Consider the following 20,316-nt stretch of genomic DNA (forward strand, 5'->3'; position numbering starts at 1 on the left):
ACCCTACAGCTGGACCTTTGCAATCAGACCAACTAGGCACGTTTCAGAAAGCTGCGGTTTTAAAAGGCTCTCCAGTTGATTCTGATACATTATTGACCTGTTTATTTCCATCAGCAGGGCTGAGCCTGAGCCCTTAAGATGCATCTTAGCATCTTCCCCCAACTCTCCAAGACTTTCCATTCCTTCTCACTTTGGAAACCTAGAATCTCTGGGAACCTCAACTTTTTTTCCTGACCATTGTTTTCTTCGTCACAAACATATGGACACCTACTAGGTGCTAGGTACTGCAGTTACAATGCAATTTGCATTAGACACTGCCTATCTTCCCATTACCTGAAAAAAAAAAAAAAACACTGCTACTCAGGATTAAGCATGTATTTATTTTAGTTCAGTTAAAACAAACATAGTTTCATTGAAACGGTGTAGCACTCTTTGCCAACAAGCCATACTAGAATTGTTGGCCTCTAACAGTACAGTGGGGATATTTATACTATATACACCAAGTTAATACACCCAGGTTCTCAAAGGTCTTCCATTACACTAGATCACATTTTATTTCATTACACTAGATCACATTTTGATTACTGCATTTTGAAAATTTATTCCTTATTTAAATTTTAAATAAGAGATCTGAATTTGCACCAAGATTTCATGAAAAAAATTGATGCTGTTTATTGCAAATACAATTTAAACAAGTTTTTTTTTAGTGTTTGTATACAATTTGTCAACTTTTCAATATTCAATTTTCTGTACAGGTACTTTTGGGACAATTCTTATAGTTACATAATGTGAATTCATCAAAATGCAGTTAAGAAACTTACAGGAATATATACACTTGAACCCAAGACCCAAACCTGACATTATATACAACCTATTTACAAATACATATGGACAGACAATATATGTACATAGATTATCATAAATATTGAAAAATAGGTTAGCTTTAATGGATTAATGTTGTTCTATAAATAACATTACAGTTATAATTGAAACATCCACGGAAGACAGTAATGCAAAATGAGGTGACAAGACAGTGGTTTTAATACTGAAGACTGCTCATTAATGGGAATTCATTGTTTAGGAACCTCAAGGCAGACAAGATAGCTCCAAGAGAATCATGCATTGGAATTTTCCCTAGGCAGTTGATTTTGAACCTCAAATAGCCAGAGGATTGGAGGAGCTTCCTCACATTAATTTACTGTAGAGAAAAGAATTTTTTTTCCATTCCTTCCTGGTTGCCACAGTATCTTCTCACACAGAAAAAAAAAAACAGTCTGTAGAAACAACTCTTGGTATTCCCTGGCAGGTCTTAGATACAAAGTCAGCAACTCTCTCCAGGAGCTCATGCAAATTTGCCAATTCTTGGTCTCAACTAGAGGTGAGGTTCTGCATTCGAATGGAGTGCCTAAAGCCCAATTAAATGAAAGCAGTGCTGTAGAATCTGTCTTCTCACTGCCTTTCTATTTCTAGATGGTCCCCAATTATTTTATCTTCATAGAAACAGACAAAAATGGACCAATGGTTTCACCCAATGTAGCACTACAAGACGTCTTCCAGTTCCATAAGGGTCTTTAATTACACATGTATCTTGTTTGTAAATTTAGTCACATATAATACAAGAATGCGTAACAAAAACCATGTCTGCCACATTTCTGGCCCTTGCCCCAAACAACATTTTTAGTTCAAAGGCAAACCTTAGAGCCAGATGACCAACTGACAATTCCATTATTTGCTTCCCTCAACCACTTAATGGAATTATGTATATTAGATTTTAGACATTATGCCTGATGAGCAAAGTACCACATTATTTAATAATATATTCACCATACACTGTGACGTACGATAAATGTGCTCTTAAAGCCAAGTTTCCAAGTAATTATTTTCCCTTCTAACCGGGATTGAAATGGAAGGGTTGACATGCAGTTGGACCAAAATGACTACTAACACTCAGTTTGCACTGTTTTCCCTAGCTAACCATTTGTTGGATGTAAACAAGTAATTCTACGTTGTACAAGGATGAGATGACAGTCCAGTGCAAATGAGTTTTTATAAAGCTTACTGCATGAGAAACCCAGTGGCCTACACAAAGAGAACTTATATCATACCAAACATAGGTGTAACCTGTGGATTAGACCTCTACTGTAGACAAAACATGAACACAACTAAGCCATACATTGTCAAGTAATTCACACTTCCAGTAGGTGAGCATTTTGAAAAAGTGTACTCTCTGGACACAATAATTTTGGCCTATTGCCATCAAATGCCCATTTTCCACTGCTGGAAGCAATGTCAAAAAAGGGCTGGCCCAAAAAAAAAGACCCAGAGCTGTCAATACAACACTGGAGACAGATGCAACTGAATAAACCCTGTTTTACCCAATTGCACTATTTGGTACCTCAAAATTAGTTATTTTATTTCCCATAGAAATATCTGCATTATTTTCCATTCTAATAAGTTGAAGACACAAACATTTCAGTCTGAATGAACCAAATTGTTTGGGGACAGAGAAGAAAAGTGATGAACAGAGTTCATCTGATTTGGTATAGCAATAATCAATCAATCATCTTTTAAGTAATGGTGACGTTTAAATGGAAAAAACTATGCTCCTAATTCATGGTACAATTTTTCATTACATCATTTTCTCTAAAAATTATTTTGGGTAAAAAAGTATTTGGCTTATTATGCCTACAAAAAGGCAAATCATTTCATTATACTAATATTCATTTTTAAATACCAATGACATTATTTTACGGAATTTATTGATAACTGCTTCTGAATAAAGTTCAAAAAAAGCAATTTCTTAAAAGTAAAAGAGTGCTTCTGAGGTCTTTAAGTATTTTTGGTACAAAAAATAATAGTGTTTTTGTCAATGGTTATTCAATACTTTGCTGTAAATTAAAAAGAATTGTTTCTCACATCGAATGGTTCCATTAGGCACATTCAAGTAAAATCATAAAATATCCAAGTTAAACAATGACACAGCCAAGCATGTGGCTTGATAAAAGTTAAGAGTTCGTCCATTCTCTGGAATGGAATAAAATTGTCACTTCCCTTAACCCGAGACTCGTGGTTTTGTTGTTCATATCCATTTCTAACATACAGATAAGTTTCTTTAAAAAAAAAAAAAAAAGTTCACTTATTCTGCACTCAGAAGAACCAGCGAGTAATCTGCACTTCAAAAGGAAGTGAAACTGAAAACAGGTGAAATTTCATAGTAGTTGAGTTTACTCAACACTGGCATCAGATGGACTGAGTTTGAGTTTGAGTGGTGCCAATTAATGGCCACCTCCAGGTGCATTGTGTACCCAATCCAAAACAATCAAGGCCATGCTTCCAGTCATCACCAGTACGCCACTTAACAGGAAGAACAAAGCCTGCAAAGAGCATAGAGAAAATTGATCAGCAAGTAATAAAACATATATGCTAAACATTTTTTTCTACTTTTTGAAATGTGCTTTAATTACTAAAGTCTATCTACTATATCATGTTCTATAGAATATTTAACTTGCTAAATATAAACTCCTAAGTGATCAGTATGTTATCTGCAGTACAAAATAACTACCTTTGAGGCCTTCTGAACTTTTTCACTTTTTCATTCCTTTGTCTCAAGTGAAAAGGGAATTTTCTTGCTAAACAAACTGCTTCATATAGAACTGGACTGGATTTTTTTGCAATTTTTTAGAGCTAAAGTAGTCACAAAATCAAACCCAAATCATCCTAAAATGCAGCAAAAGTCAAAGCCAGAGGTCTTTCCAGGAAATACTAAGTTAATTCCTAAATCCTACCCTTCAATACTGCCACTATGTAATTTAGAGTAAAACAAGTTGACAGTTGTTGGTTTATAAATAATTCTAGTACTTCAATCAGAGCAGAATGAAGGTGGAAAATAATGACTAAAAAGCAGTCTTTTCCCTAAATATCACCACCAGGATTCTGGTACTAGCAACCACATCATTTGTAGTTAGCACATCATTCTCTGTCACCAACTGGTACTACACTTTAGAGTAGATACATAATAGTAAACACTATGAAAAGATGGCCTCCCTGAGAGCTTCGCTCTGAAGATGGTCAGTCTCATTCAACTAAACAGCCCTTCCTTCTCTTTTATATATTCAATGCCCATTTAAGTGCCTGTCACACAGTAGGCAGTCCAATGAAAACTGGTTGAACAAATGTTGAAAGCTAAGTATCTGACACTAGTCTTCATCCCTATTCCTATCTCCAAAGTATCTAACAACTTTATTGCAATTAACTTAAGTGTTTATTAGATGGCAAACTATCTTTCCCCCTCCCTCTGCAATCTTCCATCTGTGAAGTAGACCATTACAGAAATGTTTACTGGAAACTTAAAAGTGAAACCACAACAAATAACAGCTACGAGAATAAAATTAAAATCAGTTGGGGAAATTTATGATATTATTACTGTTTCTATGGTCATAATCTTTCACTCACCCCAATCTTTTGTACGGATTTCATAGGTTCTTTCTTCACCAACTTGATATAGAAGGCAGAAGGAAGAATAAAAATCAACATAGAAGCTGCAGATGCACCTGTAAAAGAACATTTATGTTTCTTGAGGATTCAATGAACCACTCGTCATTCATTCTTTAAATCTTAAAATCCCTGATGTTTGAATCAACTTGGATACTTTCTACAACTTACCAATAAAACCAAAGATATCCCTAATAGTTGGGACAAAGATGACAAGTAAATTGGTAAATGCCAAGATAGACACTGTAATGAGACTATGACGCCACCAACTGAAATCTTTTGATGCACACAGCAAGTGAGTTACAGAACTCCGGATCTGCAATAAAATAAAATAAAATGTATTTTAAAAATAGCAGCAATATAAAATTTAAAAATCCAGCTTCAATGAATGAAAAGAATGCCCAAGTAAAAAGCAATCTATCCAAAATAGTAACAATTTCTAAATAAAACTGTGCCTCTTTCTCTGCTGTTTCCTGAACATCTGAACACTTAAAGATCATTTTATATCTTATGGTGAAAAAAATGTCCCCAGGATATTTTGAAAATATACACTGTATTTTTAAAAAGCCCCCTCAAAACCACCACCAACTTTGTATTGTTCTACTGGTGTTTCCCTTCTTCCAGAAGATGAAAATCTCACAAATTTTCACATGTTTAAAAACTCCTTCCTACTGAAAGCAGAGCAAGTGATTACTTACTGGGAAAATAACTACTGGTACTGTCAGGGTCACAGCCATTAACACAGCCAGACGGACAATGAGAAGAAGAATATCAGCTCCCAAGATAGAAGAGTAGGTATGAAGCAATTCTGACTCAACATGTTCTACAGGGAAAGACCAAAAAAACTTTGAGTGGTTGTTTTCATTGGAGACCAAGTAGAAAATTTAACAGCAAAATGTGCACCAGTTATTTAGCTACTCACAAAACGACTATAAACTAAGAGGCTAATAAGATTTGTTTGGAATTATGGTTAATGCAATTAAAGTAACATTGAAGGAAAATTTTTCTAAATACCACATAGAGATTTAGCCACATGACTCCCATTAAAAACAACAGGAGTTAAGCAGCTAAATCTCCTGGCTTGGCTTCCAATTCGTGTTTGTGTTATACAGTCTGAAGGTGATGGGAGAGGAGACAGGCAAGATGAACTCAGAGGCTGGCATATCATACAAATATCCCATCAAATGATTAATGATATTTTCAAACCTGGATTCTAGAAATTACTGATTAAATACACTACAGAAAATTCTAAGCTCTAAATTTAATTTCTCATCACAAATATGAAATATATTAAAACAGACTATTTTTAAAGTGATGGAACTATACATAGAACACTAGCAGCTTCATTTCAATAAGCGGTTTTTTGTTTTTTTGGTAAAGGAGGCATTATTTACCGTAAAATGTTAGGTATCCAAAGAGGGCGGCAAGCAGATACATGAGAAACATAGCAAAAAATGAAATCTTGGACACATTCATCATTCTTCTACGGCTGCGGCTATGTAATTCAAAAGAAAATTCAAATATATATTTCAGCAGCAGTTACAGTTGTCTAATATTTTCTCAAATTTATATAACAATGAAATACTCACTCTTTCAGTTCTTCATAGATGGGAAGAACAGCAGGATGACAGACAAATGAAAAGATCAGAATTGGCACAGCATAGACAGTCTGAAACAAAACATAAAAATCTACTTAATCTGATGTAACGAACTCATGCTGTCACATTTCTGCAGCATATATTTTACGTAAACAATCTTAGAATCAAAGCCTAAGTTTCCTTTGTGTAATTAGCTTCCATTCTTCTAATCTGTTCATGAAGTATGATCAATATCCTCACTTCTGAATGTGTCAATTATTAGCACCATATGATTATCTCAATTCTCCATCTATTTTCAGACGTAAACCAAAACTTTCTTCACAGTCCTCAATAGCTAATCATATGTTTTCTAAAAAACACCTATTATCCTCCTCCCTTTACCCTGGGAGTGAATAGCTTCCCTCTTTTCTTCCCTAAACACTTCTTTTGAGAAAATAAGCATATTTAGTTACCTGTGAGTTGAAAATAAAATAGTGAGGTCTGCAAGAGTCATTTTCAGTCACGTTATGTGACAAATCAGGTACAAGAGCTGTTGGCTGTGTTAAGGTGGTGTTTATTGTTTCATTAATTATCAAAGCGGCTTCCACAGGACACGGAACCTGAAATTTCTTGCAAATGACCTAAAAATATATATTTTGCATGTGTTAAACTAAGTGACATGGCAGGGCTTACAAAAAATTTTTTCTAAAAAAAATCATACCCACCACAATCAGAAAGAACACCATACACAACAAGGAAAGGCCACTGGTATATCCCAAATATCCTATAAGGGGGGGTGGCAGGAATCAGTATTAGTTTAATGAAACAGATTTAAGGCAAATATCTTTTTCCCACTGAATAACTCAATTCTGCTGGGAAGACTTCAGGCACTAAAGTATGGGTACAGTACTAAATTTCTAATTCTTAAGATACTAAAATATAGAATTATTTAAATATACTTGTCATAACCCAAGCTAATAAAAACTATCATTTGCATTATTTCTTACAAAGCACAACATATACTGTCAATTAAATATTTTGGCTCCTAAATTTTGCATGCTGTAAGTCCCAAAGATATACCTTTCTAGGGCTTTTTCATTCTGATTAATTTCTATTCAGAGAAAGCCCAACTAACTGGTAAGAGGCTCATTTCAGTTCTCTTTAGAGATGAGTTTGCTCACCTAAATTTCTAAACAGCGACAAAGGAAGAATGACCACCAGTGACACCAACAGAACCAAATAGTTCCCGTTCAGATACCACAATCTAAAGAAAACAGAAACAAGGTCAAAACAGTCACAAATATCCTCAGAAGAATATACACATCTTCTAACGGGACTCATTTTATAGAAATACCATGAAAACAAACACACAAAAAAGACATGTTTGGAAAAAGTTTCCCTTGTTCAAGATAGGAATAACTTTTTAACTTTGTGTGCTAGATGAATATTTACTCAGGTTATAAGTTGGGTATAAAACAGTGTAACTTTTGTCCCACTACTTGCTCTGGGAAGGCTGCCAGCTGATTCATAACACAAAATGCTTCTCAAAGACTTGATACTAATGCAGGGAACAAAGCTGCTTTGTTAAGCCAGTAATCTTATCTTTAAGCACTTTCAGAAAAATTGTACACCAACTTTGGTACAGCTTTAGCATGTAATTTTTAATGCTGGAAACTAAAAAATTTTAAAACAAGTTTTTTTCCAGATGTGTTAGCAAATATTATTAAATATTTCAATGAGGAAACGTTTTCATAAAATGCATAGGCAAACTGCCTCCCCACCATAAAAATTACAAAATTCAGTCCCCCAAACCAGGACTTATTCCAGGTTATCATAGTGTGTTGTGACATCTTGACCCACCTTTAACTCCACAGACAGCCAAAAATATCCCTTTTGAACTTTAGAAAACATTATGTATGTCCTCTAAGCCTTTTTCTTTTTAGGTAAATCATGAATTGGCACTCTCTTCTAAATCACTATTTTCAAATTCTAATTGCCTCATGAATTCTGTTCACTTCAGCAGTAAGTACTCTGCAACACTAACACTTAAAGATCAGCTTAAAAAATTAAATTTCTAAAGCCACATCTGAGATAATGGCACTTCTCTATTTTGACGTAATGAGCTGCACGTAGGGTGGGAAGTAAATTATCCTTCCCCACGTTTACTTTAGATAAATACCCGTGAGTTCACTGGGATGAGTAACTTTGCTAGAAGAAAATGTTTTCTATAGCATGCCCAAACATTTTCTGGCACATGTTGAGTATCCCTTATTCAAAATGCTTGGGACCGAAGTGTTTTGGACTTTGGAGTATCTGCATATACATATTGGAAGTATCCTGGAGATGGACTGAAGTCTAAACACAAAATTCACTTATGTTTCCTATACACCTTCTTAAACCCATAGCCTAAAGGTGATTTTATACAGTATTTTAATTAATTTTGCACACCTGTCACGAGATCAGGTGTGGATTTTCCACTTGTAGCATCATGTTGGCACTTAAAAAGTTTTGGATTTCAGATTAGGGATGTCCAACCTGTATTTTGCATTGAACAGATTAAGTCTTAAGAATTCCAAACTTATAAAAATAAGACAGATTAATTTTTAATGTAATTCAAAGCTTCAGTCCTCACTTAGGATATACATTAAAAACAGCTATAACTTCTTTAAGTATGAACATAAAGACAGAAAGCAAGTTCTAGAAAACTTGTTTTAGAAATTAAGATATCCAAAATTGTAGGGCTAGCTACTATCTTTTGGCCTTTCCTTCTCCAAAGTTCGAATCAGTTTACGGCGATGGGGAGCCTTCTTGGTCAGTTTCAAAAGGAACATTTATGGATAATTAACTAATAATCATTTTGTATACAACTTTGATAAAAATATATCTAACCACTTTTGACTGTAATTGTTTCTTATGAGTAACCTTACTTAGCACCTACCCAGTTTTATCTTCAATGTTCGTTAATGCCTGGATCACCAAAGGCAACTCATATTTCACTATGAAGAGGTAGCTTGACATAGCTGGAGAAAAACAAAATTATACTATTACAAGTGCAAAACACGGCACGTGACACTAAAACGCATGTGTCACCACTCTGTGCTACATAATGAGCATAAAGTCTACCCAAATAATCTTTTGAAAAATTCTTACCTCCAATGTTCTGCATTGTAATTGATCCAGATGCTGCAAGCTTTCCAATTAATCCAAATGCCTTATATCCCAATTGTTCATATAATAAAGACCCTACAATTTGAAGACAGAAGCATGAAGCCAAGGATTTTAAAAGAGAAATAAAATCACGATAGGTATACATTGTTTTAGAAAAATCAAGAATGCTATCATACCTCCTTCATTGGCAGTCTTCAAAAGGAGATGAACAGAATACAGGGAAAATATTGACACAAATGTCAAGAGAATTCTGATGAGAGAAGGAAAAGGCACAGGATTATAAATAAGCATGGCTATATTTAAAGACAACTCTTTCTGGTTGTTTAAATAACATTATGTGTGCAACTTGTCCTATTTGTGTCAAAATGCCCTGAAGAACTGGCATTTCCTCTCCTACTAACTGGAGTGTCAACACTGTCTCTTGCCTGGCAGTAAAAACTTGCATCATTTCTCAGGTGATAGTTCTACAGCATTGGTTAGGAACAAGGATGTCTACCCACTGAGCCAAACATAGCATGAGACACTGGAAAGCTCAACTTCCCAGTGGTGGAGTTTGAAACTTGTATTTTGATTCTGGCACAATAATGAGCTGTATGCTTGCCACCTTTCTGCATTTCAATAGTTCCCTTTATCTGTAAGACATTAGTAATATCCGCCACTAAACCCAGCCCACAAGGTTCTTGTGAAATTCAACTGAGACAAGTTCAGGAAAGGTTTTAAGACCACATGGACCGTATACACAAAAACAGGAATGAGAGGCCAGGTGCAGTGCCTCATGCCTGTAATCCCAGCACTCTAGGAGGCTGGGGCAGGATGACTGCTTGAGGCCAGGAGTTCGAGATCAGCTTGGACAACATAACACAGGGAAGCCCCATCTCTACCGAAGGAAAAACAAAAAGCCAGCTGTGGTGGTGTATACCTATAGTCTCAGCTACTTAGGCTGAGGTGGGGGGATCACTTGAGCCCAGCAGTTTGCCACTGCACTCAGCCTGGAGGACAAAATGAAATACTTTAAAAAAAAAAAAGAAAAAAAGAAAAGAATGGTAAGGGGGAAATGACACTAATACTAACATTTTAAGAGGCACTACAAGCTTTACTAACAACTGGGCACAAATCAGAGAACTAACCATTGTGATGACATACTACATTGCACCCCATGGCAAGGAATACAGGCCCAGTATTGTCACAGTTACACAATGTCTGTGCTAGAACAAGTAGGCTATCAGCTTGACTGTCTCTAAGCCTTTCCTCCCTTGACCACTTGGATTGAGCAACAGAAAAAAAATAAATAAGGTAACACAGTGACTAAAGGGACCCTAATGTCATCTAATTTTCCTTTAGGGTAAGGGTTCTCCCTCATTCCAGCTTTACTTTCCTTCCACCTAGGAGAGCCCAGAGATACAGACTAATTTTTTAAAGAAATTAAATAACAAAACAGGGAAACTCATAGAAAACCCTGCAAAGGAGAAGAGTTGCATGTTTTTTGATTCCGTATGAACAAACTGCACACAGTACCATGCAAGGTGCTGACAAAGAAACTGATGTCTATTAGTTAAACAGAGGAAGTGGCTTTACACTACCATTCTAAATGCCAGAAGTTTTACAGGGCCTAGTCAGAGGTGACACTATCAACCTCACTTCTAACTGGAGAAAAGATATTGGTTTAATTAAAAACAAACCAAATTAAGTCCTTCCATGTCTTACACTGAAATGACGAGGGATAAATAGACTTTATAACCTTTGAGGTCACTTTCAACCTTCAGATTGATTCTACTTATAAAGGTTAGCTACAGAGTTGTTGAAGTGGACCGTGGCAGCCATGTGGTTTTTGGCCCATTTTCCTCTATACCTCTAAATATAAAGTAAATACTGATGAATAAAATCACACTTTAGCAATCTTAATATTATTTAGCCATTAAGTAAAATGGTAAATCAATGACATAAGCACCTAAAGTATAATTCCAAGAGTACAAGTGTTAGTTACATCAGAATTTGACCTTCACTTATGAAACAGAGGTGCCATTTAGTATCATTTAAATTCTTACTTTAACTACACTGGCTGCACTCTAAAACTGCCTCCAGTTTTTATACCAAGTGCTAACAAGGATTTCAAATATTCAACAGTGATGCCATTCAGGTTCTCCACTAAAAACTCCTGAGATTCTAGGATTCTACGTAAATCGCTGGTCCTTCACCTTAGTAAGAGTTCTCTCAAAAAAGCCTCAACTTAATTGAAGCAAGCCAGAGTGAATCCTAGCGTCTAGTACTAAAAGCCAGGCTTAACCTCAGTGTGGAATTTCACAAAGCAGAGATTTGCAAAGGTCTGCTTTTCTTTTCATGAACATTCTATCGTGCTGGAGAAAATAACTTGAGTAGAAGGCACCAGTCAGCTAAGTAAAACGCATCTGTTACAAAGGGACAATTCCATGCTATATACGTATGGTTTCCTTATCTGTACAACGAATGTATTAAGTTACACAATCCCCCACGGAAAATGCCTTAGCCAGGGGTCCACGGGTACTTAAGGGCTATGACACAAACATCACTGAAAAATACATGCTTAAGATTGCATGTATTTTTGTTTTGTGCTTTTTCCCTGGAAATAAGATTCACATTTTCCCATCATATTCTCCAAGAGTCAGTGACGCAAAAACGGCTAAGAACCACTGCTCTGAAGTCTTCTGTACCTCCAAGAGTCTATCCACGTATTTATGCTGGAAAACACAGGAGTAATTAAGTCTAACTGTGCAACTGTGGGGGGAACCATTTAAAAACAAGTACTTACTAAAATATTCATTTTTTGCCACATCATGTGGCAATCGAACAGGTCTGACAAAAGCAAACATTAAAAAAACACGTATGGATTGCTTTTCAGGGTCCAGAAAATTATGACTCCCTCATCTTAAAACAAACATGTTCCAGGCTGGGTAAATACCACCACACCTTGTATGTTTAGAGAAATTTTCTTTTCCTTATTCACGTAAGGGGCCACAGGTCCTTAAGAACTGTGTCGATTTACCAAAATGATTTAGAGCTTATTATGATTTTCAGCTTCTGATTTGCCAAAACAAAATTTATACCTACCCTGGATTTAGCCACAGTTCTTTTTCAATATCTACCATCTGTTACAATTTTGTTTTAACTATTCCCACTGACTTAGAAGACTTCTGGCTTAATTTGTCAGTTTTAAGGACTGCTCTACTTTTTTCTAGTTGGCTTTCTTGATATTGTGCCGTATGTAGTAGAATAAAGAGATTTTTGGGGTTTCTCATACTTTTAATTTTAAGCAAGTAACTTTTGAGTCAGCTACTGCAACTGTAAATTCAGTTTCTGGAGCCAAAATATGTTTTACCATAGTAACTGCCCTGTATGGCAGACTCACTACTTACACATACTTACATAAAAAGAGCAATTCCAGTATTAGCCATGGCATAAGAAAGCCCAAGGATTCCACTGCCCACAATCGCATTGCTCAGATTAAATACTGACATTCCAAAGGAAGTAGTACCTGGATGCTACATAGAGGGAAAACGATAACCAAACATATAACAATAATTAAATGGAGAAAACCAGCTTTGGGCAAGTTAGATTTGAATTCTAAAAGTAAAACTATTCTTTTACTCCATAAAGCCACTGACAGACAAATTACTATTTTTAACTTACAAATTCTGTTTCATACTTCTTCTTCCCCAAATTCGATTCAAGCAAAAAGTTCTGGTTTTCAGGATCTACATCTGCATAATGGCTGCAAAAGATATAGACATATATAATTGTAAACTGGACTGAAATATCTATCATTACATACAAGACTGCTTTAACATAAAATACCCTCCAACAGCATAGTTCTGATACAACACCTTTACTTAAATGTATAAATATCAACTAGGAGTTGACTTTCACACGAGCTATCTTGTCATTACAACAAGATAATCGGATACTCTTTCAGAGATTACGCACCTTCTCTAAATGCTATAGCAAATTTAAGCAATGGAAGCAGACTCCTCGGTAACTCCCGGAACCCAACCCATGCAAGCCGTTTTTTCAAAAGTGTCACAACTTCTCCCACCTTTTCAGAGCAGCTTGCTTGGTGGGGTAGGAGTAGTTGAAGTCGCTGTTGGAACTGTAGCTGCTGCTGTCTTCATCCGGGGAAATATTGAACCTTCCCATTTCGGCCTTCTTCATGCTAAGCACTGGGAGGAATCGGGTGCAGCTAGTAGCGCTGGGCTCCTTTTGTCCTTGGCGATCGGTGTACCGGCCCGCAACTCGGCCTGCGAAAGTAGAGGCGGCGCGTCAGGACCGCAGCGCCCGCCCGCCGCGGTCACGTGACGCCGCCGGGGGGCGCAGCGCGGCTGATTCATCCCAGGCCAGGCGAGTGGAAAAGTACCAGCCGCGCGCGAGGGGCGGGGGCGCGCCGAGGGGCGGAAAAGTACAGACGGCGGAGCCGCGGAGAACAAAGATGATCCCACCGCTGTGCTGCGGCCGTCGAGGCCCCCTACTCTGGCAGATTTCAGTATTTCACCTTCTCTATTGTCCCTCGTCGGAGTGGAGGGGGCGAGGGAGGTTCTGCTTTGCTTTTTCCCAGTCGCTCCAAACGTGCACAGGTACTCAGGGCACACATCCAGCCCGACCCTGGCTCGTGTGCATGCAACCTAGGCGCACGGCTTTCCATTTCTAGCATTTGGAACAGCAATGCTGCGTAATCTGTCCTTTACTGCCCGGAGTCCCCACACGGGGAAATGCCTCTGCCGCAGACAGCCTTCCCCAGAAGGAGGCGGAAAGGGCCGACACTACTCCTCTCGAGGGGGGCGAACGCCCTGGCCCCGGGAGCTGGGGATTTGTTTACACACGCGCGCCAGTGCCCTCAAGCACACCCGTCCACAGGCAGCTGGCCCGCGAGTGCTACGCCCGCCCAGCCCCTCCCATGTCCGGAAAGAAAACTGATGCAATATCGATCGTCGATTGTCAAATGTTCCCAACTCGTCTCCCCAAATCCTGGCCTCTCGTGTAATATATGCCCAAGCCCACCTCCGCCGCCCCCAGATTCCTGGTTCCCTGGACTTAATTTTTTTTTTTATTAAAAGCAAATCAGTCACAAGACTTGCCGCAGCAGAGCCGCGGGCCGGGCTAGCTCCCCTCCCCCTAATGAGAAGATGCGGCTCCGCACCGGGCAGGCACGCGGCCCCCGCCCAGCGCCCGCTCTCCTGCCCACGTCGCGGGCGCGATACCCGCGCAGCGGGCCAGGATGGAAGGCTGGCCAAGCCAACCGACAACGCCCGCCTCGAAAGGAAACGGACCCCGCGGCCGCCTTCCCGCGCGGCCCCTCCCGGAAGCCCCTCCCCCACTCTCGCCCGGGCCCTGCGCCCTCCCCACAGACGCCCCCCCGCACGCGTTACCTCGGTGGTCTCTGTTCTCACGCAGACGTCTTCAGTGGGTTTCTCTCAGTCAAATACAAATCAGAAAAGACAAAAAATTTCCCCAAATCCAATAACAGACAGGAAAAATAATTTTAATAAAAAAGGAAAAGGCAAATTGCCGCCCCAATCCTCCGGCGTCCGCCGTGTCAAGGGAAAGGCGCGAGTGTGCGGTAACGCGTGGTCGGTCTACTGCTAGCAGTACTGGAAAGGCGTTCTAAGGCGGCGGCGTCGCGAGGCTCTGGAGCAGCCCGGCGAGCGGCGGGTTATAGCGGCACCCCGGGGACGCGTCAGTGGGCGGGGCCGCGGCCGCCCAGGCGCCTTCTCTTTGTGTATCAACACCACCTGGGCCCCGCCTCCGACCCTCCCAGACCGAGGCCCCGCCTCCCTGCCCCTCCCTCTGCGGCCGGCGCCCGTGGCCCAGCCCCGCCCGCGGGCGCCCCCAAGACTCTCCCGCAAAGCCCAAGCCCACTCTCTCCAGCTTTCTAGGTAGTCTGGAAAGACTCCCAGATGCTTCCCCTGTCTATCCTTTTCAGCCCGGGTTGGTCCTCAACACATGCGGTTGTCTTTGAGGAGCCATCTCCTTAAAATTTTCTCCTGTCCGAGTCACCAGCAGTCCTTGCTTTCGGGGGACACATCAAGGCTTTTGGGGGACACCACCCTCCCACCAAACACTTTCTTGATTGTTATTTGTGTGATTTACAGTGAGGTTTTGTCTCACAAACTTGGGCCAAGGCAGCAACGTTGTCCTGATGGTTTGTTGTTCTTTCTTTTCCACCTAGACCTGCTTTCTCACTCTTCAAAACTAGCCGGAGTTCGGCGAGCACCTCCTTTTCGGGATGTGCTTTTTGTAGGGCCATGGAAAACCGGACTAGCGGAAAGGCTACCTTTTGGCCAGCAAGCCAGACCCCTTACAAAGAGGCCCCAGTGGGGAGCCTGGCGCTCCTAAGGTCATTTGGGAGTCCCCAGTTTTCCATTCGCTGACACGTTGCTTCTATTATCCCACCACCGCCGCCCCCGGCAAAGGCACTGCCTTGTCTGAATGCGGGTCTGAGCGCTTTCTGCGGAGCCTGGTCCTTTCCCTTCAATGGTGATGTGGTCTTGCTGAGCCAGGCAACTAGGGGGCCCCTTCGCTGTGGAAAAATTGGTGCTGCGGGAAAGGCAAGACTCACTCCCTTGCTGGAAACAAAGACCCCTTAGGAGAGAGAAATGTTCATGGAATGAATGAATAAACAAGTTTGACCTACTGCTCTCTTCCTTTTGGGGACTTGGGAAGAATTGGGCAGGGCACAGAGGAAAGGGTTGGGTGTGATCACAGTTTTTGCTTTCAATGTTTTACTGAGGAAAGCTGTACAACTGCCTATTTCCGCCGCACGTGAGGCTTCGGGTGCCCTCGTCTGCACCAGTGTTTATGATTGACAAGCGAGGTCCCGATTTCCCCCATCACACTCCTGTGTTCCCTACCCCAAACCTTCTACTCTGTTCAGGCCAGTCTTAAATAATAGCCATTCTTGCTTTGGTGTCCAACCTCCTCTCATCCCGTTAAATGCCGCTATCATGCAAGGCTTAGTCTTTGAGCCTCAGGAAAGCGCCCCGCATGCCTTAATCCCTCCCTACTCAGCCCTCTTTTTGCAGGTACTATTTTCTAAAACAATATGGTGACGGACTTTTAAAAACCCGTGCTGTCATGCACTCAAAATCGTTCCAGACTACTTGTAGGATCATCTGCCCAAAGAGATTGTGAACTCCCCAGGGGCAGGTTTGGAATTTGACACACAATTAGGGCTGAAAAAACTATCTTCCTTCCACATACATTCCCCAGTAAAATCAATCAACTCTTCTTTTCACAACAATCTTGGTGGTGGTAGGGTAAAGAGGAGTCCCAGGAAGTTTCTTTATATCAGGTTTCAACTAATAACAATCAAAAGGTCTTAAACCACTTTTTCATTCCAGATGAATCTCTGGTCATTTCCTCTGCCCGGTTAAAGGTGCTAAGGAGGCCCTCAGGGTTCGTAGTTATGGGTGGCAAGTGGCACTATAAGTAAATCTCATGTCTTTTGGACTTTTTGGTGGTTTGTACTGCAACACATATTTAGGAGAAGCACAATACCTGTACAGCCGAGGGCAAAGTGGGGGGCAGGGGCCGGGGGGGGGGTGCAATATTGATCTAGTCTTTGTATGATCAGAACTTGAACAGTAAATGACAAAAAAAGAAGGGTGGGGGGTGAAACTTCCATGTTTTTATTGCCAGTTTGATTTGTCTTTTCGAGGGCCAAACTGAGGCACGCCTGCTAACTCCATCAGGCTTCCAACTGAGGCCTGATGTGCTCTGAGCAATTGCTGTTATGCTTTGGGCTCGAATGCATTGGACACAGTGTCCTCATTCAATTTCTGGGAAACGATATTGCCAAATACCTATTGGTCAGTGCACTATAATTTTGTTTGATTTCTAAGCTAATGTTCTAGAAGAGCAGCATTTTTTAAACTTTCAGGATGGGACCAAGTGGTGGATAGTGATGAATTCAGTGGATTACTACTAGCTTTCTATTTTCTTCAATGAAGTAGAACAGATTAATTTTTTTAAAAAATCAGTATGCCATATGTACTATTATTCTGTAAATCTTTTATCTTGATTATGTGTATATATATGTGTGTATATATGTGTACATATGTATATATATGTGATTATGTGTGTGTGTATTATGAGTTGTGATGTAAAACAGGGGTCCCCAACCCCTGGACAGCAGACTGGTACCAGTTTGAAGCCTGTTAGAACTGGGCTGCACAGCACGAGGTGAGTGGCAGTTCAGCCAGCATTTGGCCTGATCAGTGGTGGCATTAGATTCTCATAGGGGCACGCACCCTATTGTGAACTGCACATGTGAGGGATCTAGGTTGCATACTTCTTATGAGAATCTAATGCCTGACAATCTTGAGGTAGGACAGTTTCATCCTACCTACCATCTCCCCCAAATTTGTGGAAAAATTGTCTTCCACGAGACCGGTCCCTGGTGCCAAAAGGTTGGGGACTGCTGATCTAAAATGTATTTGTTGCTGTGGGTTGGGGGGGGTCAAATAATTTTGAAAGCTACTGAAATTGAATCTTATTTCCTGTCCTAAGACAGAAAAACTGTCACAAATATCAGTTATCAATTCTGGATTTTCAGTAATGCATTGTCAGGATAGATTGTTAGAACTATTTACTGAAGGTAGGTAGCTATGTTCTGTACAATTTTTTGACCATTATTTCCTGATAAAATAGAGTGGTTCTGTTTCCTGGAAGCTGTCATTGGTTGACATTTTCTACTTGTTGTTAAACAACTGGTTTTTAAGATGACCCTCAAAATTCTATTTATCCAGCACTACAATTTGCCAAAAGTGGGCTTACACATAAAATCTGCTTTTCTCTACCCTCCATTTCCAACTGTATAGTTTCATTTGCAGATTAGCTTCTATGGCTTTCTTTGATCTGTTCCAGCCTGTATTTGCAATCTTATTTCCCATTACTCCTTGTGGTAGGCAGCTTCTAGGATAGGCCCCAATAAATCACCACCTGCTGGTATTCATACATCTTTGTATGAATATGTCCACCCCTTGAATATGGGCTGGACCTAGTGATGCACTTCTATCTGGCAAAAGTGATGGCATGTCACTTCTGAGGCTAGGTTACAAAAAGACAGACCGGGCGTGGTGGCTCATGCCTGTAATCCCAGCACTTTGGGAGGCCCAGGAGGGTGGATCACCTGAGGTCAGGAGTTTGAGACCAGCCTGACCAACATGACGAAATCCCGTCTCTACTAAAAATACAAAAATTAGCTGGGCATGGTGGCACATGCCTATAATCCCAGCTACTCGGGAAGCTGAGGCAGGAGAATGGCTCAAACTTGGGAGGCGGAGACTGTGGTGAGCCGAGTTCACGCCATTTAACTCCAGCCTGGGCAACAAGAGTGAAACTCCTTCTCAAAAAAAAAAAAAAAAAAAAAAAAAAAGGACTGTGGCTTCTATCTTGTTCTCTTTTTCACTTTCTCTGGTTCTCTCCTTCATTTGCTTTGAAGGAAACAAGCTGCCATCTTGTGAGCTGTCCTATGGAGAGGCCCACATATCAAGGAACAGATGTTTCTGGCAACTATCAGGTAGAACTTGTGGCCTGCCAACAGTCATATGAGTAAGTGTGGAAGCAGATTCCACCCATTTGAACTTTGAAATGACTATAGTCCCAGCTAATACCTTAGCCAGAGGACCAGATAAGCTCAGCCCAGATTTCTGACCCACAGAACAAGTGATAACAAATGTTTATTATTTTAAGCCACTACATTTTGGCACATTTTATTACTCAGCAGTAGATAACCAATATATTCCCCTTCATACACCCTATGCTTTTGCCAATATATGTTGCTCAGTGTTCTCAATATAAACTGTTTTCCATTTAAACCATTTCTACTACTTGGAATGTTCTTCATACCTCCTTTTCCCTGCCACTATATATTTAAATTATATCTTTCCTTTGAAGCCCAGCTTAAATATCACAACTTGTATCAACTCCTCTTTATTTGGTGATCCCATTTGAAACTGATCTCACTTTACTTTCAACTTAGTGCTTTATAAATATCCTTTTTTTTTGGTGACACTTCTTTTCCTGTTGTCTACATATTAGATTTGATGTTAGTGTCTTTTCAGGGCAGCCTCTTGCTAATTACACCCAGTCCAGTTACTTGTAAAAATAAGGCACTTTTTGAATATATAAATGAATTAAATACTTTTTTCTTTGTAGTACTGATCACCACCCGAAATTATGTTAAATATGTTTATTTATTTACTTTTTCATTGTTTGTCTCCCTCACTAGAACGTAAGCACACAAGGGCAGGGATTTAATCAGCTTTGATCACTGCTAGTTCCAGCACCTGAAATAGTTCCTGACAATACATTTGCTGAATGAATAAATGCAGGGTAAATAGTTTTGAATTTCTCAAGAACCAGGAGAAACCTATTATATATTATGTCTAAAGGGCATCTATCCTATCCCTTACTGCCTAAAGCAGAACTCTTGATTTCTTAATCAAAACTATTTTTCCTCGAACCTTTCCAAGTCAGAATAACACCATGATTCATAAGGGAGCTCAGGCCCCAAACCAAGGAACCATCTTGAGTCCTCCTTTTCCTCAAATAACCAACCCATCAGCAAGTCATGAGGGCTCTGCCTCCACATATATTCAGAATTCTGTTGCTTCTCAGCATCTGCATTGCTCTGGGCCTAGTGAGACTATCATCTCTCTCAAGACATCTCCTGAATCATAGCCTAACTCATGTGTGGGTTTCCATTCGTAGTGCTCACAGTCCATTCTCTGTAAGTCATTTAGTAGCCATATTGGTAATCGGATTGAAAAAATAGTACATAAAGGGTTTGGTACTATCCGCAGTTTTAGGCATCCACTGAGGCTCTTGAAATGTATTTCAAGCAGATAAGGGAGAACTACTGTATCTTTATGCAGCTCCCTTCTTATCATTTAGATCTTATCTTAAATGTCACTGACTCAAAAAAATCTTCTTTGGCCATTCCAGCAAAAGTTGCTCCTTGGACTCAAGCTCCATTCCCCACTGTCCTATTTTATTTTTTAGTGCAATGTGTGAAAACACATTATTTATTTGTTTGCTTATGATATTCTGCAAC

At 39.9% G+C, this 20,316-nt stretch overlaps 1 protein-coding gene across 2 annotated transcripts; it reads right to left on the bottom strand.

Moving 5' to 3' along the window:
* Positions 1-360: 360 nt before the first annotated feature.
* On the bottom strand, positions 361-14,913 carry SLC38A2 (solute carrier family 38 member 2). Of its 2 annotated transcripts, XM_032173781.2 has the most exons (16): positions 14,630-14,913; positions 13,303-13,504; positions 12,900-12,981; positions 12,636-12,751; positions 9,413-9,486; positions 9,219-9,311; positions 9,007-9,088; positions 7,250-7,332; positions 6,794-6,852; positions 6,542-6,709; positions 6,081-6,160; positions 5,886-5,986; positions 5,190-5,314; positions 4,663-4,807; positions 4,453-4,550; positions 361-3,374 (listed from the first exon to the last, which is right to left on the bottom strand). In XM_032173781.2, exons 2-16 carry the CDS (start codon positions 13,416-13,418, stop codon positions 3,276-3,278), a joined length of 1,521 nt encoding a protein of 506 aa, XP_032029672.1. In that variant the 5' UTR covers positions 13,419-13,504; positions 14,630-14,913; the 3' UTR covers positions 361-3,275. The 2 variants fall into 2 exon arrangements, with proteins under 2 accessions (XP_032029672.1, XP_058282660.1); XM_058426677.1 differs by lacking the exons at positions 12,636-12,751; positions 14,630-14,913 and having other exon boundaries at positions 1,361-3,374; positions 13,303-13,450.
* Positions 14,914-20,316: the final 5,403 nt, after the last annotated feature.

Source organism: Hylobates moloch, unplaced genomic scaffold (genome assembly GCF_009828535.3).
Source record: "Hylobates moloch isolate HMO894 unplaced genomic scaffold, HMol_V3 SCAFFOLD_13, whole genome shotgun sequence".
Lineage (NCBI taxonomy): Eukaryota > Metazoa > Chordata > Mammalia > Primates > Hylobatidae > Hylobates > Hylobates moloch.